Source organism: Passer montanus, unplaced genomic scaffold, assembly GCF_014805655.1.
Source record: "Passer montanus isolate IOZ18808 unplaced genomic scaffold, ASM1480565v1 scaffold67, whole genome shotgun sequence".
Taxonomy (NCBI): domain Eukaryota; kingdom Metazoa; phylum Chordata; class Aves; order Passeriformes; family Passeridae; genus Passer; species Passer montanus.
The window spans coordinates 2,777,623-2,803,369 of NW_024371815.1; the positions used below are offsets into that span (position 1 = coordinate 2,777,623).

The 25,747-nt window shown below is 39.9% G+C and overlaps 1 protein-coding gene across 2 annotated transcripts in view; it reads right to left on the minus strand.

The window, feature by feature from the left end:
• Positions 1 to 1,070: 1,070 nt before the first annotated feature.
• The window catches only part of AFAP1 (actin filament associated protein 1), a 111,423-nt gene continuing 86,746 nt past the window's right edge, over positions 1,071 to 25,747 (minus strand). The window contains exons 9-18 of one of the 2 annotated variants that reach the window (XM_039728912.1): positions 24,072 to 24,221; positions 20,630 to 20,841; positions 18,934 to 19,079; positions 15,397 to 15,514; positions 13,712 to 13,969; positions 11,861 to 11,975; positions 10,506 to 10,670; positions 9,708 to 9,898; positions 8,822 to 8,983; positions 1,071 to 4,443 (exon numbers count right to left, since the gene is read on the minus strand). In XM_039728912.1, the coding sequence (XP_039584846.1) occupies positions 4,417 to 4,443; positions 8,822 to 8,983; positions 9,708 to 9,898; positions 10,506 to 10,670; positions 11,861 to 11,975; positions 13,712 to 13,969; positions 15,397 to 15,514; positions 18,934 to 19,079; positions 20,630 to 20,841; positions 24,072 to 24,221 (1,544 nt within the window). In that variant the 3' untranslated portion in view covers positions 1,071 to 4,416. The remainder of the gene's footprint in view (positions 4,444 to 8,821; positions 8,984 to 9,707; positions 9,899 to 10,505; positions 10,671 to 11,860; positions 11,976 to 13,711; positions 13,970 to 15,396; positions 15,515 to 18,933; positions 19,080 to 20,629; positions 20,842 to 24,071; positions 24,222 to 25,747) is intronic. The other variant, XM_039728913.1, reaches the window with a different exon arrangement.

Below are 25,747 nucleotides of genomic sequence, written 5' to 3' on the forward strand. Positions count from 1 at the left end.
TACCTATTAAAACTCCATTATGATCTTGGAGGCTGTAAGTACAGAAAAAAAACTCAATTAACTACTTTAGAATCTTGCTTCTCTCAGTTTGGGAAAATGAAATGTATATTCTACTTAAGCTTCCCACTTTATAAATTTGGTAATAATTGTGGTGTAACAAGAACCAGAGAAAAATCTAAGAAAAGCGGCAAGGAGTAATTACAGCTTAACACTTCTCAATCTCATCTGTCAGATCAGACAGAGACCAGAGATACTTGATGCATTTTAGACCACAGGATTGTGGCAGGTTTATATTTTTTTACTTTTCCTGATGTGTTTTAGGTTACTTTTTGTTTTTTTTTTTTTTTTTTTTGTCTTTAATTGTTATTATGCAGTACATGGACCTACCTACTAAAACTCCATTATGATCTTGGAGGCTGTAAGTACAGAAAAAAAACTCAATTAACTACTTTAGAATCATGCTTCTCTCAGTTTGGGAAAATGAAATGTATATTCTACTTAAAAGCTTCCCACTTTATAAATTTGGTAATAATTGTGGTGTAACAAGAACCAGAGAAAAATCTAAGAAAAGCGGCAAGGAGTAATTACAGCTTAACACTTCTCAATCTCATCTGTCAGTCAGTCGTCTATAAGAAATTGCTACATTCATCTTTAAGTAGCCTGGTAATCAGCTCAGTTTAATTTTAATCCACTTTCATTTCTTAGAGGTAATTTTTAATGTTTTATATATTGCATAATTTATTAGTGAAGTTGACATCTAAGCAAACTGGTGCAGATGAAACAGGAGCTGCTACGAGCTCTAAATACATCAAATTCCACATTTCCACTGCCAAGAGAGTCCTTGGGCTGCATTCAAGTTGCAGGAGGTCATTGCTCAGTTAAATGAGGATTCAACTGATACCAAAAAATACTCATGGTAATGTCCAAACATTCTTCAACTGACTGGCATGGGGGAATGGTTCTCAGCCGAGTCTCTGTTGCAGGAGAGCTGCTCAGGTGCCATCTCAGCACCTGAAGGTGCTTCTGGAACTGACAAACACCAAGAAACAACAATGCAAATCCTTTTTTTGACAGGTAACTTTATTAATAATGGTCTCGGATCTGTCGCACCTACCAGGTGCCAGTCTGTTTTCACACTTTGCAAGACTTTCTGAAGAATAAACTAGAAAGGCATAAAGTTAGTTGAAGCTACTGAGACACACATTTGAAGGTGGGTTTATTTTGGACATTTGTTGGGGGTTTTTTTATTAACAGAAGTGTCCATGAATGTGCGTCAAAAAGAACTTAAATACACTGAGAAATACAGTAGAAAGGTTATATTTACAGTCAGTTATAATGGGCACTGCCAACATATCCAATAACAAAAATAAAACAAAACCTTTTTTTTCATGTTTCTATCATGCTTTTTTTCACAGAGATTTTTTTAAATATGATTTTGTTTTTTAAAAAATACAATAAGGAAATAATTACATTCTTAATATGAGAACATTATCATACAACATACACCCTTGGCCAATTAATTTGAAAGTGTCTAACAAAACTTGATACTAAATTAATATTCTCCATTTGAAAAATCAAATTGCCACAATCATCTCATTAAAAAAACGCCCTTTATCCCCCAAAGTTACAATCTGGGTTTTTTATAAAAAAAGCATTACCCATTGAAAAAAACCCAAACAAAACAATTTAAAAACAGCACCTGGTACAGTAACAGGCATTTGGTGAGGAAGCATAAGTGTAACATTTTCTTAGAAGACATAGAAATGGTTCAAAATACAAGAGTTTTCCTTTAAAACAAAAGTCATGCTGCTCTATGGCTGAGTTTGCCTGGTGATCCTGGAATCTAAAGACGGTGAAAAATACAAGTTCTGTTGCTCTTTATAAAAAATTGTGCAGCAATAATGCTCTTCAAGGCAACAGAGTGCATTTCAGAGCACTGAGAGTGGTCTATAGAGAGGTTATTTCCCAAGCTTTTTGGTTTTCTTCCTTTCAGAACCTTGGCTGATACACAGAATAGACTAAAGCAGTGGTGGCTTTGTGGAGCCTTTGCTGGAGGAAGAGTGAAAGATGTTTAATTTAGGGGGAAGCCCCTGTGCAGCAGGCACTAAAGGAAGGCTGCACCACACAATTTCATTTCTCAACTTGCCTGGGCAGAGACTGACACACATCCACCTCAGGCTTAGATTAAAACCTGTCCTTGCCAAGGAATTTTTTTCTTTTTTTTTTTTTTTAACCATGGGATAAGTGGGTGGAAAGAGACAATGCCAATATTGGGTAAACAAGACAAGTGATCTGGCTTTTGACTACTCTGCATTCCTTGATGCGGGACCACTTCTTAATGACAACTGTTACATCACTGCTAACCTTGACTAGAAGCCTAATTTGCATTATAAATATGTACAGATATAAATTAAATATTTATTGAAATATACAAATAAATAACTTAATTTGAAATAAAAAGCCTAAATGAACTTACTTTTGCCGCAAATTTGTTTCTGCTATTATTTATGGGAATTTGACGCTGTTTAATCCATAGTCACACAGTACAGAATGTGCCTCCAAGTTAGAGAGTTAATAAGTGACCTAAACTAATATTAACAAATTGTGTTTCCAATGAAAACCACACTGACACTTGCTTTCCTACTGTATCTGCATTCCTGTGGCCCTTTGTACCAAGCACAGCCACAAGAAGCAAAGAGCCTTTTCTCATGCTGGGCCCCATTTCTACACTGGTAAGGTCAGTGGGGTCCCTGGCCCTAAATGCATCTGGGAACAGGACACAGCCCCATCTCCTGCCAGCTGTCAGGTCTTTCTGATAGACCTGTGCCTTCAAATCCCACAAGCTCCTGCAGGAAGTCCTCCAGCATCCAGCTCAGCTGAGAATCCCAGTGTACCCTCCAGGAGCTGCACACATTCCTAAAGGTAAGAGATAATCTGCAGGCTTGGCCATAAAGGGGTGGGATCCTTGATAACGGCTGTCTTGCCAACTTCTGTGATTTTAATTGCAGTCTTAACTAATTATCAAGACTCCGACCCTAACATCTGTGATTAAAATACTACTCATATTTTGAGATAATTTTTTAAATTAATTTTCTGCTCCTCACAGTTGAGGAGGAAAAAAATTCTTGAGAATATGATTGAAAGCTCTCCAAAGGCCTAAAAAAAACCAGAAGAGAAAAACTTAAAAGAAGCCATCTTATTATACATTCTCCCCCCCACCCCCCTTCTGATTTTTTAAAACCAATCTTGAGATTTTGAAGGGCTTCAGTGGCAATTTACTGCAAGTAATTTCTCAGGAATGACATGGATGGAGACAAAGAAAAACAGATTTTTAAAATTTTACAGACTAAGATGCAAGATGCTGTTTCCTAGTAATCAGAAATGGAATCCTGTTTGAGAAAATCCCCAATTATTTGTTAAACTGTTAATAAAAGAGTCTGAAAATTATTACCTCTTCAGTCCATCTTTCTCAAAAATAATAGCTGAGGTCTGAAAACAGACAAAGGAAACTAAGTACAGCAGTGTTCTATACCTCAAGTTTAACAATACTACATTATAAAAAACAAAACAAGACTGACTGCATAAGTTATTCTGAGTTGCCATTATCTGTTGAGGACTAAGTTCAATTGTTTTCTTTTTCTTCTTTAAAATGTATAGAAAAGAAGCAGTATCTAAAAATACCTGTTTGCCTTTTAAAAAAATCAGGAACAAGTCATAGTTCAAGAACATGACCTTTGAAAATAACTGGTGCTTCAGAACAGCAATAAAGAGAACGTACAAAAACGCATCTGTCTCGAAGTTTGGCAGCTTTTTATCTCCCAATGACAAAAGCATCTGTCTAGAAAGTGTCCAAAGGCTTCACCAGCCAGTCGCTGTCGTGCCGCGGAGGGCAGTGGCCCTGCAGAGCTGTTGGGCTGAGCACATTTCTGCAGGTTTCTTTGGCCACGTGGGCAGCCACCAGCAAAGCCTCTGCTGGTGAGTTAGCCCTGCCCTGTGGCAGAGTTCCAAAGGCAGTTTTAACCTGCAGGAGTCAATATTTCACACCAGTCTTCAGCAGTGTTCCAGCCGTCTGATGCACTAAAATTAACATTGCTGGTTCAGCAAAGTAAACTTTCAACTGTGACTTTATGCTCCTTTTTAGTTCCTATGGTTGGGGTTTTTTTTGGTTTTCATTTTCTCTACCAGTGGAGTTGGAAACAAGGAGTTACAGCTAATAAAAAGGGGCACACGTAGTTACACAGCAATACAGTAGAGGGAATACAGGCAAATTAGCGCCAAGCTACCATTAACTTAACAGAGTTATAAAACGTCTCATGTTTTATCACTTGATGTGACCTTCCAGGTGAGTCCTTTGCAGCCTATGTCTTGGTCTGTAGTAGGTAAGGCCTTTATGGAAAGTGAGTGGCTTTTTAATGTTTATGTTCCATTTTTCATCTCCCATTCCTGGAAAAGGGGGAAAAAAAAGACACAGAAAACGTTAAAAGCAATCAGCACATTTCACTGATGTCATAGCATCTGCTAAGCCACACCTCAGTGTCAATAACAGTTTTTCTATTAACTTTGCTGGATTCAGCCCAAAACTTAGGGAATGCTATCAAGTATGTTCTGATAGTCTGTGCACAGCATCCACCCTTCCACAACTATTCCAGCAACCTATTTTCTAGTGCAGTACAAATAAGCCATGTTTGTATTCTGCAGAGGGGACTTCTGGAGCAATTCACACCCCACAGCTGGTGTAAAGCACTCAGCTCTCCCTGAGCAAGGGAGAGGCTGATTTAAGCACACAAGGCTGTCTAAATGACTCGCGTGAGCCAGCAGGAAGCCCTCAATATCTCTCAGAGCTGACAACAAGTGATTGCTTTACTGCTCTTCAATTTTTTTATTGTAAGACTCATGGCAAACACATAAATGTATGACTAAAAAGAGCAACTTAGCAGAGAGACTAACAGGCAGGGTTAAGAGAAACAAGTCAATTTGCATTGCATTTGTTTCCCTTATAGATAATCCAAATTGAGCTATTGCCTGGCAAGTTAAAGAAATTGCTTTGACTTCCTGTGCCTCAGTTTCCTCACCTGTTATCTGAAAACAAGGACACCAACCACAGCAAGAAATGTAATCTATAATGCTTTTGGTCATATGTCTCAAGCAAGGTATTGCCATTTCTTCTGCCACATAAGTGAAAACCATGAGATTGCTACAGCTGAGCCCCCAGGTCAGTAAAACCTGCAGCTACCGAATGTCACCTGCAGCATCCCCTAACAGCACACAGGAGCAGAAGGGCTGAAGCAGGATGGGCTCACCTTAGGACATCCACCCTGTGCCCCTCCCTGAATCACACCTCACAGCCACCAGGAACTACTGGAGATCCACAGAAGGTGGCCTCTGGCTCCAGCAATCCCCTTGGAGCAATTGCCCAGCTGCCCTCCCCAGGCACTGGGGGCTGCAGATTCCTCTCTGACCCACCAGAGAGAGACACTCTGCAGGCAGCCTGCTGACTTGGCTTCCAACCTGAATTCCTGAATTTAACGCTCATTCCACAACATTTAAGAGCTCTGACTGAAATCCATTACTTATGCACGTAAATAGCTGTCCCTGCTGCTGAAAGCAGTAAGAGCATTAGTCTGGCTGAACAGCTGTATGGCCATGACACCTCTTCAGCTGTTGTAAAATAACAGTAAAGGTCACAGTTGGTGGCTGCTTTAGCAATGTAAGAAAAAATAATCCCTTGGGTTAGAAATTAAACAATAATTTACTTTCTTTCTAAACTTGTGTTGGCTTTTTTAAAATTTAAATAGCGCTTTTACTAAAATTCAGTGTATTTTAAATACTCAGTTTTACTCTTCAAATTATGGTAATTCTAAAGTTAAAACACAGTACTGGTAGAAATTAGATTACTTTAAAAACTCTATTAAATCTGTGTTCTCTATAAATATGCTACCAAAGTTATAAAGGAAGTCCTTGGCTAAGCAACTGGGAGGAGATTTCTTTGAAGTGTTAAATAAGCATTGAAAGCAGGAGCTTCTTTTGCAGGTGCAAAAGGAACTTTTTGTTTCTTTCCACTGCTCCTGCAGGTTCACTCCAAGGAAAGAATGTCTAAGTCAACACTGACAGCCTGACTGGGAGCTGGGAAACTGGGACAGCTCCTTTTCTTCTCCAGTCCTTGAACACAAGCAAGATGTAAGATGCTGACATTCACCAGCCCATGAGTTTAAAAAACAAATCAGAAATACTAACTTCAGTTTTCTTGCTGCACATAACAATTTGGTTTTAGAAATTAATCTGACATTTAAATTAATATGTGAAATGCTTAAATAATTGCTGTACAGCAAGGATATTTGAATCTTTTGACTTCTCTAGGACTACTGACGCAGAATATTTTTTTCCATATTTTAATTGCAGTCTCCATTTCTAGCCAAGTACAGATTAGACAAAATTGCAATTAAAATGCCTTCTGGCATCTTAAAAATATGCATAATTACTTTCTAAAAAAAATTTAAATATGTTTGCAAAAAGAAAAGTTCCAGTGTGTCCTGAACAGCCAATCCCCAAATCGCTGCTCTTTCTTACACTGGATTTGTCTTTCTGCTTCTCTCTGTATTTCCTTCTAACGTTAGTGCATCTGAGAGAAAGCTTTTTGTGGCAGAGCTTCCAAAGCTGCTGTCCCAGGTGCCTGCTGTCCCAGCTGTGCAGGGCACAGCAGCAGCAGCCCCAGCACAGGCGCAGCGCTGCGAGGTGAGCACGGCTGTGACACCAGGCTGGCTGCAAACACAAGGCTGCCAGGTGACAGGGAAAGGCCAAGAAGGGAGGCATTCAGTGCATTCCAATACACACCAGGGGGAAAATCCATATTCTGACATTCTGAACATTTGCACAACTCCCTCACAGCATCGGGGGGTGTGCCAGCTGCTGGAGACGCAAGCGCAAGCACAGACGTGGGATCTGCTTCACTCCCACAAACTGCACTGACATCCAAGCATGGAGAGCCAAATCCTGCTCTGGGACACTCACGTGTGACGCCCTTTCCTGAGCCACATCTACAAGGCCTATGCTCACTTGCAACTGCAAAAGGCCAGAAGAACTGAGAGCCAAATTCCACCCCCGCACATGTACAGCGACCCTCGAGCATGGGGCGTGCTGCAGATGTGCACCTGATGGCAGCTGTGGCTGCCAATGGGCTGGGAACAGATTGGGTTGCACTATCTAATTCAGCAAAATTTCACTCTTAATATTTGGTGCGTGAGGTTTTAGGGAAAAAGCTGTTAAAGCTGAATTGGATACTTTGAGTTGTTTTTCACAGCATGGGAAAAATATGCTTAGTTGCTCCATATCCTTTTTGATTACTCTAATCCTCTAATCCTATATCCAAGATTCCTCTGCCAAAAAGCCTGACCAACTTATTGTGCCATCCAAAGCACACTGACACCAAGTAACACAGCAGGTCTTTTCCTCTATGGTATGTGCTGAGCATAAAAAATGTACTACAGGAAGGTATTCTTTACACCAAAAACATTTAGGTTTTTATAAAGCCCTGGTTTCTCCAGCTGTAACGATTAGATGTCTGGATTTAATGTGCCTGTCCAGCACAAATCCATGCTCCCATTTGCAAGCACTGTGCTCTGCTAGACCATACTCCCTGAGCACTGCTGAGCTAACATCCACATCTAAGACAAAGTGTACAGTTAGAGATGATATCGTTATGGCACAAATTAGGCTATAATTGGAATACACAGATAAGCTTTAGAGCACATAAATCCTTCCTCAGGTTTGAAACACAAGCTGCAGACTTCAAAGTTGATTAGAACTGAAACTTGTTATGGCTGAGTGTAATTATTCTTAGTTGGATTTAAATTAATCAGGCTAACTGGCAGGAAAAAGCAGTTGATGTCCATGTAAACGGGGTAGAAGAAGGGTGAGAAAGCTGTCTCGAACAGTGTATCAGAAAAAATAACTCTATTATGATAATTTAATAATAAAATAAATGTTTGACATGCTGATTTTTCAGTATCTATACATTCAGGTTCCAGGTTTATGCTCAGACACTGGAAATGTATATAATCAATGAAAACATGTAACAAAAGTTACTTGAAGAAATCCCAGTAGAGAGGACATCAATGAAAAAAGGAAATAGCATTCATGAACAAGTGTTTATTATTATTGCTGTTTATAATTACAACTAGCAGTGAACTACTAAATAAACAAAAGCTTGGGCCCAGCACTATTACTGTCACACTTGGTCATGTGTGGCCCACATGTTTATGTTGCCAGCAAATTTAGCCTAGAAGAATGGTCACACAAATCCCATTTAAACTAAACCACAAAAATTAGAAAACTGTAACAAGAGGACAGCGAATTTCAGTCTGGTACTTGCAAGAAAAAATTGAAGTAATTCAATTTTACTTTAAATGTACATTGAGCAGATACTTGCAAAACATGTTGTCATTAATTATAATGTACATCTATTCGGTTCTTGCAGTGGCTGGAAAAGAACAGACCCACTCTTGTGCCATTTCTAATCACTGTGACACTGCTCTTTTAACCCGTTCTCTGCTACACAGAGTAGTGGACACAGGGACTGTCTACACCACAGACTACTTACTTTGCAAATTAAATCTATAAAGCAACAAGAGAAAAACATGGAATCAGAGTAGAGTCAAATCTTTCTCCTGAACTTACCAATTCTTCTGCAGAAGGTTCCCCAAACCAGCAGTATTTATGTTGCAATATGAATAATTTAGATATTCTCTTCTTAAGGCTAAATAAGACTTTGTAAGAAAGTATGAAAAAGCTCAGAAGAAGACAATTAAGACATCAGTGCTCTCACCTTTGCTTTTCGAAGGACGTGGCCTCGACATGGAGAATTGTTGGATGAGGGAGGTCGCTTCAGAGCTGCTGCACTGTTCACAGGGATGGAGCCCTCAGTATCACTGGTATCACAGCTGGAGATTGGAGAGTTTTCCAAAGTTCGGTGCTTGAAAATTGGAGACTAATAAAGAGTGAAAAGCCTATACTGAGTTTCCTCCAAGCAGTCACACATGCAGTATGTTCTACTTTAGATTCAAAACTGCAGAACTCTCTTTTAAAGAAACTACATTAATAATAATGAAGAATAAATGAAAAGGAGATTAGGAAAAACAAAACAATGTGCATGCATGTGTGATGAAAATTGAAGTTTCTTTTCTGTTAAACAACTACGGCTCTGATTAAACAACCATGGATAATCCAGAGGAACTGATGTATCCCTCTCTGATCTTTCTGTGATGGCTGCTTCAGACACAGATCTATAGCACAAGCTGGGACTGCCAAGCTCCACCCTGAAGGTGTGAGATGCAGCCCTTGCAGAGCGTGACAGAACTGACAGAGGACCAGCACAAGCAGGTCTTCATCACTGCATGATGACTTTGTGCATATAAATCTCCCTGGGCTGGACCAATGTCTTGGTTCCTGCACATATACAACCACTGAGGACAAGGTGTTGGCTTTTTGCACATTATCCTAACATACCCTGTCTGTGATTCCCATGTCTACCTGCTCCCTGCTACTGCAGGAAATGTAAATAACACAGAAAGGCATTTAATTCTGCTCTTATTTCTTGGGCTTAACAAACCATTATACAACTCCCAGTTCCTACTCATTTTTTGCTGGAGCTGGGAAGGCTGAGCACTCCCAGCCATGGTACTGGGATTTGCATGTTCCATGGCTTTGCATACCTGTGGGCTTGATGTTCCTGATTTGGGCTCAATAGCCAAGCCCAGTGTGATGCCACCAGCCAAGGCTTTCTTAAGGCTCTCCTTCACCTCAGTCAGCTCTAGCTCCAGATTGACACGCTCAGCCTCCTTCTGCTTACACTCCTCTTCCAGCTTCTTTAACTTGTCTTCAAGAATCACTTGGGTCTTCCTGCCTGTCATTCACAGCAATTTTGTTATTTTAATAATAATAACAATAACAATAACAATAATAATAATAATGTTAAAGTGACACTTGGAGAAATTATTTTCTTTCTAAAAGGTAAGGAAATGAAGTCTCTACATATCAGTGACATGAAAAAAAAATTAGGTACTTTACATAAAACACTTTTTTCATGTAAAAAGTTTAGTAGCATAAATCAAATGCCCTCTATCAAGTGACATTCCTAGATATCTAGTCTGGTTTCAAAACAGTACTGTTTATTTTTCTGTATCATAAAAATATGATAGTGACAAAATAATTATTCCCAAATAAACAAAAAAATGTTCTGCTTATCTGAAGTTTTCACCAGTGTAATTCCTTAGGTATGTATATACACACACATGCATATATAAAACAAGTACATAACTTGCACATATGTATTTTTTATCCTGTACATTTTGTATCTATAGAGAAAGCAAATACAGACATTACAGAGTATTGCTCAGCATCAGAACCCAACCTTATTTAGGGTAACATGACTTCAGCACAGAATACAAAGCTGTTTAGACAACTCAGCCTAATTCTCAGGTGAGAATTCAGCACAAAAAAGCACCTCCTACCAGCATTGACTTCAATGGCAGCCCGCAGATCTTTTCTTTCTTTCCGGAGCTGGGCCAGCCTGTTCCGGAGGGCTTCTTTTTTCTTCAGCAGCTCCTCCTCTTTGCTTTGTAATCTCTTTGCATCTGCCTCCACACGATTCTTGCCATATTTGTACTGCTCTGCATCTGCATGTATCAGATTGTAGTTAAGCAGGGTTTAAACTAGCAGCACAACCCTGACCCAGTCCCTGAGACTAAACATGACATGGAGCATGTCATGGCTCCCCACAGCACTGGATGATCTTCAAGGCTCCCTTCCAACCCAAACCATTCTATAATTCTATGGTTTGAGGAAAAAGTTTGGCCTTCCTCTTCCACTGGCTCTTTCTCAAGGTCCATAATTTCTGCCAAGTTCTGCAGCACAGCTACAACAAATATATGGGATAGAATCTGGACTTTATATTTACATGAGGAAAATGAGAAATACCAGTTACTTTATAACACACTGGTTTTGAAAAATGGCCTTGCGTTTCTCTGTAGTTCAGAAGATGGAAAGGAGGCTCCTCTCTAGCTATGAACCCTTCGTTTCTAATTGGAAGGGTCAGAGGAAAAACCACCTGCTTGGCCTTTTGCCTGGCTTTCATTCCTATTTCAAGTGCACATCTTTTCTCACCTTACATAAGAGAATACAAAGATCTTCACACTTCTTTGATACTTGGCAGCTTTCTTCTTCTTTTTTAATTTCCCACACAAATGCTTTCATTTCATGGCTCACATATATTTGTGGTCTAATTCATATCACAGCCCCCTCTATAGCTCTGCTCCAGTTGCAGACTCAAAGAAGATAGGTCAGCTAAGAGACCACTTTGTCTGTCACATATCTGAAGGCACACTATGAAATCATTCCTGACAAAGAGCTGTTGAGCCAGTTTCAGTCAGTTAGAAGCTATTTACTTTTGTCCTGAAGTCTAACATCAATTTCTCTCGTTGCCATTAAATCCATGGCTTCTTAAACAACACGTCATTAGTAAGTGCACTTTTGAGCAAAACAGTGTTCTTGCATCTACACCAGCTCCTCATCCTCCTTTTCCAACAGGAAGATAGAATTCCTCTCTGCTTCTTTTTTCCCTGCTGTCCTCATGACTTTGCAACAGCCACAGGTCCACATTCACATTTATCATTCTCCCATATGACAGTCACCCTTTTCTCATGTGGTGTGGTTGGAGTTAAGTCACCAAGGCATCTCCTGTTCAGTGCTGGCATCTCCAGCTCACAAAAACCACACTGGCTCTGTACCTTGTCAGCCAAGACAAGAGCTCTTTTGGTCACCCTCCTGTCCCCACTCCCCACAGGCAGCAGTGAGGACAGGCACTTACTGGATGCAGTGCGCTTCACACAGGAAACCGCCTCGGATTTCTTCGGCTGGCTATTTAAAGTTCTCGCTTTTCCGGTGATGCCATTAGTAGTCACAGGAGGCTTCTTGCCTTTAAACTGTTTGAAAACAAAAGTACAAATGGGCTCCAGCTATTCCCGTGCCACTGGCATTACTTTCACCCTTTCATCAAGGGCAGAGCTGGACAGAAAGCTGCTCGCTACATCAGAGAGCCTTAACAGAGCTCATTGATTGAGCTGGAGACGGCGCTTCCTCCAGAGATGCCTCTGGGAGCTGCCTGCTCAGCAGGAGCCGTGCCAGCAATCACAGGATAACAGGGGGATGAACTCCCTGTTTCTGGTGGCATCATGGTTTCCAAGGTGTTTAGAACCCTGGATTTTAAGGTATTAAAAAAGCCACTGCAAGGCAGAAAAAAATGCACCTTTGAAATTTTTTTTACAGTAAAGACACAAGTTTTTCAGACTCAATTTCACACAGTGAAACCTGCCGGGGTTTGCCACACAAAAATTCAACATGATTTCTTATTTACTATATGACCTTGCCATCCTTGTGGATTTTTTTTTTAAACAATATGATTATTACATGTTTTTAAGTGCTAGGAGTTAACATATCACTTTCCCTTTACACAACTTCTAGCTGCTACTTAAAAGCTCTTCTTACTTAAAAAAAACCTCTCATAATGGCCAGACAAGCTCACCAGATTACCAGGAAGAGAACATCTCATGTTCAAGGGGTTTCCATTTAGAGGACTGAACCCTGGAAAGATAACCCTGTCCTGACTGCTCGGAGTGTTTCCATGGAGGATGCTCCAGCCAAGGTGCCATGCTCTGTTCTCCTGCTTCCAAAGGTTTGTGGAGGACTGAAATGGGAGTGCACTGAGAAGCCTGCTGCTGCAGTAATTTATTGCTCATGTCCACCTCCAATTCTGCAACCGCATTGAATTCCAATATTCCAATAGGAAGTTTTTGTAAGGGTTAAATGAGTTAACACACAGTATGATAAGTACCTTATACAAGGGAATAATTTAACTGTTCCATGTCAGATGAGATTGAAAACCATGCATCACTGTGATAAATTCACACTGTGATACATTGGCTTAAGCCAACGACCACCTTTCAGAGACCAGCTAAGGGCTCTGAGAAGGTTCCTGGCATGGCTGCAAGAAAGGCTTGTTCTGCTTCCCTGCTGGGCTGTGCCCATCTGCTACAATGCTGAGCTCACAGGACTTCATCTGCTCTGCAGGTTCATGTTTGAGGTACAAAAGCCTGCAGCCACCCTCAGAAAGCAGCACAGAAATAGCCTTATTTTTTTTTATGGGGAAGAAAATAACAGGCAGTAATATAAAGATGGTATATATGAATATATACAACATAATTTACTAAATATGTAACACCAAGTTATGATATATATGCATATTCACAAAACATATAACCAAAGTATACCTGATATATAAATTAGTACAATTCTGAAGAGCCAAATTTGCTGTCACAGTCAGGTCAAGAGTTACCTATCTTTTTTGGGTTTTTTTCCTAACACATCTCTGCCTGAGGAGCCAAAAGGCAGCATGCATTCAGGTGAAGTGTAGAAGGTCACATTTATTTTTTTCTTATTATTCACCATCTGTAAATCATCAAGAACATGTTGGCAAAGCCTTTCCCAAGTACCACTACTTCCACATTGGAATTTATAACTTTGCAAACCTGCTTCATTTGCAGTGGGCTCATAACCAAACTCCAGGCACTTCAGTGCTAAGACTATCTAAGATTCCCTTCAGATAACAACCAGATAAACAGAACAAATAAAAAGCTTTGTTAAGTATTAAACAGTACAGTACCTGTGAGCCAGGTCCCCTCCCCACAGCAGAGGTATTAGTGACAGACTGAGCAGAAGACAGATTGGATGAGACAGGGTATTTGTAATGGTTAGAGGAGGGTTTGTCAGTGGATAACCTATTGGGTTTCCTGTCAGCTGGCGGATAGCGCGCAAAGATTTTTGGAGACGGCAAGTTATCGTACAGGCCTGCGTTATCATAAAGCATTTCTTCTCCAATGTTCCTGCTACGAGAAGAAGGAAAGCCATCTTCTGGTTCCCACTGCAACACACACACCTGGGCAGTTAGTCAACAATGCACCATGCAGAACCTCCTAAGTGAAATTAAAACATTAGTGATGCTTTGGACTCCAGCAAGCCCTCAGTGAGCATACACTTACTACTTGAACTATTTAGAAAGTTGGGGGAGGACAATGTGTGGAAAACAAGCACTGCATTCCATGGCTCACAGCCTCAGCCCTGAGCACAAGCAAACCTAACACCCTGACTGCACCTTCAGCTGGTAGCTGGAGCACCAAGGGAGCAGAGGCAGACTGTGTTAGCAGGGGGATACTCACAGCTTACACAGATGAATCTGTGGGATTACATCTGGTAAATGAGTTGTTAAAAGTAATACAGCCTAGCAGTTATCAGGAGCCAAGATTTTTCTAGCTTGTTTTTTCAATTTTTTCAGGATACATGTCTTTCCCATGAATATCAGCTGCTGGTATGCTAGCACATTTTATTTGATGGAGATTTATTATTCTGAGCTACAAGAACTAAAATAGCTCTTTTTTTTTAATTTTTAGAAAGATGGAAAGCTCAACAATAGTACTCCAGCAGTTCATCTGATTAACCTTAAAAGAAACCAACCTGACTGCTAAGTATCTTTCCTTAACCCATCCTGGCCATGGCAGTACATATCCAAACAACGGCATGAGCACATCCAAGAACTATGTGAAGACTGCTCTTCACACAAGTAATCATGTACTGTTCCCAAGAGGGGATTTCTAACACCTTTTGGACATTACTGACATATTGGAGGACTGAATGTCCAGTCCATTTCACACTTTGAAACTATTAATTTCTCTTGAGTTCGCCCTTAGTGGGGCCTTTACACAACAGCCCAAATGAAGAGCTGACATAGGCTGTAGCTCCCCTGTAAACCTTCCTGAGGACCCCATATTGGTACTGGTTAGCATCCACTAAATGTTAAATCCTATTACACATCTGCCTATGATCAGCTCTCAATTTATGAAAATGGAAGTGACCACTGTGATTCTCCTCTGGGACAAGCAGCACCTGCAATCCTCAGGAATACAGCCACAGGGACTGAGAAGTGTTTGGATTTTGGTGTTTTTTCCATGGACATCAAAAAGTGCCTGGTGTAACTGAGTCCTTAATTTTGCCCTTTCCAGTGTGCTCTAAAAAAATACCTCCTCAAGTGAGTATTATATTCAAGGACTTGGCAACAAATCATCAACAGGCAACTGCTTTTTAAATGCACATTGGCTCACGTGCAGGTTAATGTAAACAATATGTCCCATGCCCTTATATTCTATAGGTGTGAGAGGAGTTTGCAACCACCAATCAAAAAAATACGAGTTCATCTGGAAACTGCCCAGTGAGGATCTTTAGATAATACAATTTTCAGATGTCCACGCTTTCAACACATGCAAACCATTTGCTCAGTGCAAATTCAGCTCTTACCGATCCGTTTATGCAGGGAACATCATCGTAATGAAGTGCCATTCCACTTGGACAGGCGTAGCCGTTGGCAGCGCTGCCCCGGTACGGATTTGTAGATATAACCCTCCTGTTCATGAAACTGAAAAATGCAAAGCAAAAAGAATAAAAACCAGCACTTAAACCTGAGTCTAAATGATGATACAGCGGTATATTCCCTGTGCCTGATTATGGAGCCTGGAAGCACAGAGGTTCTCATGTTCTGCAGGGCAGTTTTTCTTTCTTTGCTACTCACACATTGCTGCTACAGCCAGCAACACAACATATGTTCCTGTTCTCCATTCTTACAGGGGGGATATGATTGTGTGAAGGCCAGGAGGGCAACAGCTGTAATTGCTCAGTGGCATGTTTACATAGGAACCTGCTGGTCTCTGTTACACACCAGCCTGACAGGGTCCCAGAAACGTTCCCTTGTTGTCTGCACTGGGGAGAAGCAGGTGTTTCTGTGTGCATGCATGCTCAAGGGGCTGCAAGCTTAGGAAATGAGAGAACCAAGAATAAAATCCAGAAAAAATTAAAAAAAAACCCCACATAATTTCAGTGAAATCCAAGTTAACACATCTATAAAAATTTCCTGAGTAATTACCTTCCTCAAAACCTGGGAATTCTTTTCTGTATCAGGACTTTTGGCTGGCTATGGCACTGTGCTTCCCAACTCTCTAAGGGTAATTGTACATGCAAATACTCTATATGCTCATTCTCACTCTGTTACACATGGTGGACCTGAGTCCTCTGGAAACTTCAAAAGGGATATACATATATATATATTTTAATTTCTTCCCCCTTATCCTGTTCCAATCAACACTGTTGCTCAATAATTACCCCAAGGGTGAGTCTTCCTTTGTAGCAACTGCTGGAATTGAATAAGGTATAGAGTGAGATCCAAAGTAATTCCATTCCTACAGTTTCAGGTGTACATAAATGGGAAAACAATGTTTTCCATCCCAAACAATGGAACTATTCAGAGTCTGTGCTGACATTCATAAAATATGATAAAGCACTGCTAAAGCAGAGAGGGTCTTCTGTAGTGCTGGCAGGAGCTCAGGAATGCTGTGGTTTCAACAGTTGCTTTCTTTTGACTTTGGAATAACATGGAGTCTATTGAGTTTCCCATTCAGAGGGAGAACTGGGGCTCACCTGAGCCACGGGAAACTTGGGCTCACAGGAAGGATGAACCTGCCCAGCTCGTTGTGAACCCTTCAGGGCAGTATGGGGATGGAAAAAACATTTTCTTACTTCAAGTAAACTAACAGCAAAAAACCTAGGAAAACTCCATGATAAAAATGTTTTTAACTTTATCTTAACTTGTTAGACATTACTAGAGGGCTGCATTTGTTTCTGTTCTTAAAGAAGAGAATTACACAAATATTTCTGGTTGGTCTGAAGAACTGAGTTTGGAGTTGCTGCTCTATTTCTTTTTAGTTAAGAGGCTCTAATTACAGCAATATACAATAACCATGTCTGAAAACTGGGATATTCATTAGTGGCACCTGATGCACCTGTAGTAACTATTTCCACCACCAAAGGAAGGCAGGATTTAGCTCAGTAGTTGCAAACAGTTCATAATCATTATTTCACTAATCCTCATTAATCATGTTTGCAGGTGCATCCATGCAAATTAATTGTATTGAGAAAGTGCTGGAAGGAAAATGGAGAAACTTGCCTGGAAGCACTTTTTCCTTAAAAATTATTTTAATCATAATCATACCTAATGATTTAGGTGAAGGAAATTGATGTGACTGTTAATGAAGAGCTGATAGTTTTGCAAAGCATCAGTCTTAATAAGTGAATAGCCAATAATCTAAAGTTACTGAGCGATAATCTAAGCTTTAATGATAACTGCAAATAATTTGGAATACTGATATTCATTCTATAAAGTGCAAATGTAGTAGTACATTAACATTTAAGTACCATTGTAATTTCTCCTCATTTTCTTGCAGTAGCTGAAAATCAGCAGAGAGCTACTCTACTGCTTATCAGCAAGCCCTCACAGGCTCTTAAAGACACCCAGTGAATTTTAATTAATTCCTAACAGGGAAATTCTGCTTTTTTGCAAGTTGTTTGACATTGCTTTCTAACACGTGGTCTAGTTGCATATGTTTTTTCACTTGGCTCCAATTAGTATCACATTTGTGCAGAAAAGGAAAGCCATGCAGAATTCAGGCGGAAAAGGTTACCATTCTATTTCTCTTAAACGTGGTTATTGCTAGATGCTGACTGAAGCAAAAATACATGTCTATGCAGGATAAACTTTTTGAGCCCTATTAACTTCTAAACAAATATTAACTTTAAGTCTGAGTGCATTTTAATTCTATCAAAATTATTTGGTTTTCACAAAACTGGGCTTGTGTTAACACTGAGTCACTTTGATTTCCATCAGAAGCCATACAAACTGGACTTGGACTGAAGCTGGGCATTTTCCCTTACTATCTTCTCTTGGAAGCTTGCTAATGGCAATAGGATCTTCTTTTGGTAAACTCCAAAACATTTTTTCCTTATTTTCTTCCCCCTTCATTTTCTATCTGTTTAAAGTCATGATGGGCAGATGGGGTGTGATTCTCTAATGTATTAAGCCACACAAATTCCAAATTAGTCTAGGGAGTGTCATCTTGCAGCAGGATGAGGGATGATGCCTTTGCCAGTTGTCTTCTCAAGCCACCCACTCCCTGACCACGGGGAACAACTGCAGCAGGGCATCCCCCTGTCCCCGCTGTTTCTTTGCTCCTGTTTATAAAAACCTCATCTAGCCAAGGAAAAACCTTTTTTTTTTTTTTCCCACCAAGGACTGCTTTAGTGCCTCAAATTATTTGAACATGTAAATCACTGTATCTGCTAAGTATGCATTTCTCCTTTTAGCACAGGATCAGTAATGGGGAATTCACTCTATTGATTTGCAATTTAAACAGTTTCCACGCTGCACCCTCTAGGCACTTTCTCAATTTCCACCTCCTATATTAAACCCCAGAAATTAATTGAACTGGGGTGAACTTGATAAAGTTTTTAATTAATCAGAAAGAACTTGAGAAGGAAACACTTATTATGTGACTGTCCAAGACTCAAATTTGCTATATACCGTGAGTGTGCAGCATATATTGATCAATAATATGCTGTATATTTCCCTGTATGTACAGTGAATACTGCCAATAAATGTGAATTAGGTAGCTGCATATTTCAGAATATTTGTTTTCTTCTAGGAATAGCCCTAAAACTTTAGGTAAACTAGAAGATTAAAATGTAGCATTTGATAAGGGGACTTACTGAAAAAAATCAGTAAAGATTTGAGTAAAGTTGCATAGTGCCTTGCATCTTTTACAGAACTTAGCAGGCTTCCAACATAATAATCATAAACATATCTAACATTCAGCTGCAATGCTGAAACACCTCAGGAGTTCAGTATCTGGCAAAGGGGGAGGTGGATTTTGATAAGCAGTGCTGGCAGTGGAGCTAACACATGGCTGTAAATTCCCAGAGCACTGGAGCAGGGGTACAGAAAGCTCTCACCAGAAGGTTTGCTTCGCAGCCTGGATGACGCTTGCCGTCATTTCCACGTCGATGTAGTCGTAGTGCAGAGCTCCAGGATCTGTTGAAGACCCCGTTTCTGCCAGCAAAATTCCAATCCATCTGCCCATGTCTTCTGAAGAGGAGGCCTGTGAGGAGAGGGCAAGAAGGTAGGTCAGCTCTCTGCTCTGCCACTGGGCTGAGCGTTATTGCAAAATGTGCATTCTTCTTGGTTGACAAATTGCTACCATATGGTATGAAAGGCTCTGGTTTCATTCTACTGAACTCTTAAAAACCCCAGGATTTCATATTAAATCTGCTTTGCTAGAAAGAGGGCACTTTAACTAAGCTATGTGCTCATCAGCTATGATGTAATACAAAGTGGGCAATCCACTAAAAAGACGAAAAAATAATCATTTAAGGCCAGTGGATTTAGATTCAAGTAATGCTTATTTTAGACTTGAGAATACTGAAAGCTTTAACGTAATTATTTTCTTATGTTAGGCTGGAGGATTTCTGGATTGCATGACTCCTGAGAAGAAAGTTACTGTTAAACAGAATCAAGAGGGAACAAAACAGTGAAGAGATTTTAATGTTACTTTTTGAAAAATGCTGCTATATTTGTCTAAATGATGGCATTCATCTTCCTGATAACACAAGTAAAAGCATTAATACTATTAAAATAATTGAAATTTTTTTCAGATTTTGCTTCAAGTCACCAATTCAGAAGTTAAGCAGTAGCAAAACAAATATTGGATTGAAGTAGTGGGGGAAAGGCAACAATCTGTCATTAACAAATATAGTGGTTTCTCAATTTCTTATTTTTAAGTATTTCATTGCTTTCCACAGTTCCTTGAGCTGTCTTCAAGTTCTCTGAACTGCTCTCAGATAACAGCCCTGGTTGCAAGGACACCAGACTTGATGTGTAGTCAGAAACCCAAAGCAGTCCAAGTGCCTGTCCTGCCACTGAAAGCAGAAGGTTGTCTCCTGCTCGTGTCTTCTCATTTCAGGTTTTACAGGATGATGAATAAAGCCCCCATAGAAAGCCTGACCCACCTAAACAGACAAAGGTGTGTGCACGTGAGGAGAGTCAACAGAAGGTTGTCTCCTGCTCGTAAGTGTCTTCTCATTTCAGGTTTTACAGGATGATGAATAAAGCCGCCATAGAAAGCCTGACCCACCTAAACAGACAAAGGTGTGTGCACGTGAGGAGAGTCAAGAGACACACCAGGCTGCTGGCACGCTTCATTTTCTGAAATGTGTAATTGTATTAATACAGACAGAGACTGAGTAAAAGGAGTTCCCATAAATAGCAGACAAATGAAAGTGAGGAGTTTTAGAGCTCTCATCAACAGTGATCCATTATTTAATTATTGCTAAGTTATTTACCCAAAGTAATTATATCCCTGATACAAAAGCGTGCCTAGAGAAAGAGCAGGGATATTCTAGCACGAGGTCAAGGGGAGGTCAGTGAAGAGAAAAGAATTTTACTGAGAAGATTTCTGGACTACATTTAATCTCAGCTCTTTCTTTGTCTACAACATTTACTACTTCTTTCCTCCTTCCAATATTTATTGTTCAGCTCTGCAACAGTAATATTATTCCAAGGGTAGTTTTTTCTGAATGTACAGACACAGGTTGTATGGAATGCTTCTCTGATCCACCTCGTGGGAGCTGCTGAAAGCCACAGCCATTGTACCTCGAGCACAGCGACCTCCTGCCCGTTCCGGAGCAGGCGGAAGGTCAGGGGATGCTTAGAATCCAGCCCCAGGATGACTTCACAGCCACGGAGTGGGATGGAAACAATGTGTGTCTTCAGATCTGTCCTGTCCTTGTGGAAAATGAGTTTATTGTCCTTCACTCTGCACCAGCGCTCGCGCCAGCGGTTGTTAGAGAGCACGTTGAGATATCCTGCAATAAAATGAAATGTGAGATGTTGCACTCCTCACTTTTTCTGAAAAGGAAGAAAAAAAGAAACTTCTCAATGTAATGCTAGCTTTTGAATAACTTGTTTCTCTTCTAATAGAAAGTCCAGATGGATTTTACGAAGACAAGTAAATGACCCTGCCCCACTTCTTTTAATGAAAACTTTCACTGTGCCAATAATCTAGAAAAAGCATATAAATATGGGATCCAGCTCATGTGCAAATGGCTATTCTGTGTCAGTCCCTGCAGCAGCTGCACATATAGGAGCACACAGGTCCCCAGGACTTCAGTAAGAATGGGAGAGGGACGCTGATGAAAACAGTTACACACACAGCCAGTGTGCTCACTCTGCCTCTCTGTGGGCAATGACTTTGCTAACTGTGGCTGACCAGCTTTTTCTGTGAAAATCACAGCTCGCATTATGTAAGTATGTATTGAGCTACCTTGTGTAACATCCAAAAGCAGTGTTTAAATGACCTAGGAAGTGTCGATGCTCTATGTTCTAATTACATTTAGAAAGAAGAATGCACATCTGGTTTGCAGCACTTGCAAACCAAAACTTAAAAGACTGTTAACTTGGCAAATAGAAATAAAATTAATATTGATTTAAAATTCAGGAGGTAATTATGATACAGTATCCTTACATATTAAAATGTCATTAAAATTTTCCTTTTAAAACCACCCACTTTTCTTACCATGCTCCATATCATATCATATATCATATTATATCATAGGATATAATATCATTAAACAGGCAGAGTTTTGTGGTTTTCCTTCTCTGTGCCATAGTAACAATCATTCCAGACTCAAACATTACATTCAAAGCAATGCCCTTTCCCCTGCCTTAGTACAGTTTGGAAATAGAAATAAAATAAAAAAAAAAAAAAAGCCAAACCAAAACCTTTTCCTTTTGCTTCCACATTACAAATGGTACATGAATTCAGCATGTTGCTGCTTCCAAACGCGCTATGAGGAGGGAAATAAATGGTATCTTGCAAAAGCCAGAAGTGAGGTTAAAAAGTTGTCTTCTATCTCAGACATGATTTTCATTTAATCCTGTTGGAGAGCTCTCTCTTTGGTTTTCATTAAAACTATGACTTATTATTCATTTTTCTAGGTTTTCCTTCCAACATTATGGTTCCAATGTCAAAGTGTGATCCAACAGGATATAGCAGATCAGAACTGTGCACATCTTGGAAGGTGCTATAAAAAATGAGGATGTGCTTAATCCTCTGGTTTTGGCTCCTTGTGATAATCACACTTCAGCTCTCCTCCCTCCTCCTGTAACAAACCCCTGTATCACTGTGCATTGCATTACAATCCCTAGAAATGAAAAAAGCCTTCCTGTGCAAGCCAGATACTTGTTTTGGAGTGAGAGTTCTTTTTTTCAGACAGTTTTTCCCCTCTGCTCCCAGTGCACCTCTCAGAAAAGCTCTTACAAAACTTCCTGCTTCAGAGTTGAACTACACAGGATCCCACTTTCCCCCTCCACATCTCTGCTCAAACCTTCACAAGCTGACATGACCAAAATGCCTCCAGTGTGCTCCCCTTTGGGGCACTTCAGCTTAGTGCAGGCAGTCCAGGAGCAGTGATGTTGTAGGCAAGAGCTTTGACAAAACTGCAAGTGCAGGTGGGTTTTAGTTTCTACACTAGCTGGGTGACACCTGCAGCCCTGCTGGGATTTTTCCTTTCTTCATGGGAGGTAGAGCCTTCTAAAGTGTAAAAACTTTCAACTATGGAGCAGCCTCCCAGAGGGCACTGAACTGAGCCAAACTGCTGGTGGTGAGAAACTCCTTCTAGCCAAGACTTCCTGCAATGACCAAAGCCTAGACATTTATATATTTTCCTTTAAAATCTGCAAGTGGTGTTGAGTAGAGCCAAATGCAGGCATATAGTAAGGGCTGAATCTGTATTTATGTCCATATCCAAACTAAGGATAGAAATATGAGGAATTAGATTGTACAGCAGTGGTTAACTTCTCACGTAATGCAGAATAATCAATGGAATACGAGAGCCCGGAAGTTTGAGCCCTTATGGAGGCCAGATGCTCTGGACAATGCATCTGGCTGGACACAGCTTTTCCCAGCGGTGCTTCTGGTCAAGAAATCACATCTGTACTTAGCTGATGTACAGACACATATACACACACTTAGTTAATCAAAGTTTGCTTATGTGATGCCCAGAGCTTGAAAGCCGCCTGAAATCCATGAATTCTCTCTGGTGGTCCATGGACCTGCTTCCATCACCTTGGGCAGGCATCTAACACACTTCATGCTCCAATGAGCTCTGCCAACTGCTCCCTAATCACACACTTCTGGGTTTCCCTAAGCTTTTCTAGTCAATTAAAGGGCAAGATCCAAACTCAGAATCTGGGGCAACTGCTTCAAAGCTTTCCAAGAAATTTTGTCTTTTGAAGGGAATGAGTGAAAGGTGAGTTCAATCTTATTCATGTGTGTTACCTAATACTGGAGCACCAAAAGACAAATTGGAGAATGTAAGTACATTGCATTGTTTTAAAATAGCAGAGCTGTGAGGACATCAGCTAAGTGCATTGCACAATGCCTTAAACTGTGAGCAAATCTTAACAGCTACAATAAAAACAAAAGTGTTTTCTCCATGCCTTTTTATACACTTCCTTGTGCACTACAGCTGTCATATGGAATGGCCAAAATTAAGAGTTAAAACAGCTTACTAGAAATTTGTTACTTCATTTTGTCCATTATGTACCACTTTGTGAACCCATAATTAAACTCAAATCATTCTGGTTGGGGCCAGTTGACTGCTGTCTGCTATTCCATAAAACCTTAACCACAATCTACTATAAAAGACCTGATCACTTTCCAAGAACCTTCTTCTACTTTGTAGCCTCAATTTATTTCATAGTTCAGCCTATATTCATTTTATAACCATCTGTTTGAGAACAGCACTTGTTTCTTTATTCTTCTTGTTCACATTTTTCTTCCTCCTTTTCCTCACTTCTGCAAAGAGCAGTGATATCTGACCCTGTGTTATTCTTTTAATTAAAAAGTCAAATTATTTTAGTCTCTTTGCAAATGACAAACTCTTGATTACTCCTCTTGCAGTCTGAGTGCATTCTTCCAATGTTGGGGAAGAATTATTGCAGTAAAAGCAATTTTAGAGAAATTCCTAGGCTAGAATGCTATAAAATTTTAATAGCAACGTGCATTTAAGACTCAAGGAGAAAAACCACTTACCACATGTTGGAACATCTTCTTCAGCTGATGAGGTCTGTTCATCTGTTGATGGCTTTTTCTTTCCTAAACCAATGATCTTTGTTATTTTTTTCCCTGTTACTTTAGTCACAGTGCCCTTGGCTTCCGTTTTCGAACTTTTTTTCCTCTTCACTATTAAGAAAGCAGAAGTGTGTATTTAGTAGTGTGTGTACACCAACCAACAGAGAGAACCTAAATAAAAACAGAAGTTCAGACAAAAAGATCCTATGCAAGACATAAGGAAAAGCAAAGACAAACATTGTACAAAAGTTACAGATTTCAATGAGACAAATACAATATTCCCTAATAACCTCTGTGTTATAAAAATCATGGCATTCTGAAGGATAATACAAGCAAAAATCTATTTTGCAACTTTATTTAATCTAATCAAGCTTGAAGTCTCTTTCCACAGCAGTCATCATCTCATTTAGGAGTATGACTGAAGTACCTGTATATAAATTTAGCTCATATACACAGCAACAAAAATCCAGTCAGACACATTTTCAGTGTTTTCTTCAATGTTCCTAAACGTTTTTCTCAAAATACTTCAATAATTAAGTACACAAAAAAGACAGAATATGCTTGCTTAGCAAAATTTCTTCTTCTGTGCACAATTAGGTTAAGACATCTTATCACAATGGACATTTTAGAAAGATAAGACTTATGAATTAACTACTAAGAAATTAGTGGGATTAGTATGAATATTCAACAAGTTGGCCATTTTTGTGACCACTGGAAAGAAAAAGCTCTGCTGAAAGAGATATTTTGCTAACATCCAGTCTATGCTTCCACTAACTTCACTTGATACAAGGAATATTACTACTCCTAGAACTGAAGCAGGTTCAGCTGCTGAATGCAATATGGCAAGGACTATGGATATGGTGTTAGAAGTGCCTACCTGATTAAAACCCTAATACTTTTTTTTTTAAGAAGAGTTTCTAAGACTAAACAGATTCAGAAAAAAACAAGCTTTTATTGGCAAAAACAGAACAAACAAAATAAACTTCAAAAACTGCATTCAGCGGCCTAAACTGTTGCCTGAACTGGCAGCAGAGCAGAAGTCTCTGCGAACTGACAGGGCAGCAAAAATTCTATCAACTTACCCTGATATGTGACTTTAATGAACAATTAATTTAAAATAGTTACTAATTGAGCTGCTCTATCTTTATCCCCAACGTAACAATTCCTTTTGCAACAGGGAACACTTAGTGGTTATGGACTTGCACAAACTGAGGGAAAAATTGGACAAAATGTTCATATGAGAAATGACTGTATGAACTGATGAGCTGGGAAGAAGAATGCACAGCAAATAGAGAAGCAGCTTGGGACTCACCATGGGATAATTCATCATTTAGTTTAATTGTTAGCAATCATGGAACATTATTTAGAAATTGTATCTGTAGCCAAGATTATATAAATCTGCCAGTGCTGAGGAGGAAAGGCAGCCCTGGAAGTGCTGCCCCCAGCCAACTCCAACACATACAGGTCTAATTATCTTTTTCAAGGGAAGGGTGCTCACAACTTGCATTGTGCTCTCTAAACATGCAACAGGCTCTCTTGTTGGAGGGAGGAAGGCCACCCATCCAGCCAGCTCAGGAGTCCCTGCCTGGGGGCACAGCCCCTGCCCTCAGACAGGTTTCCATCCCACACAGCAGCAG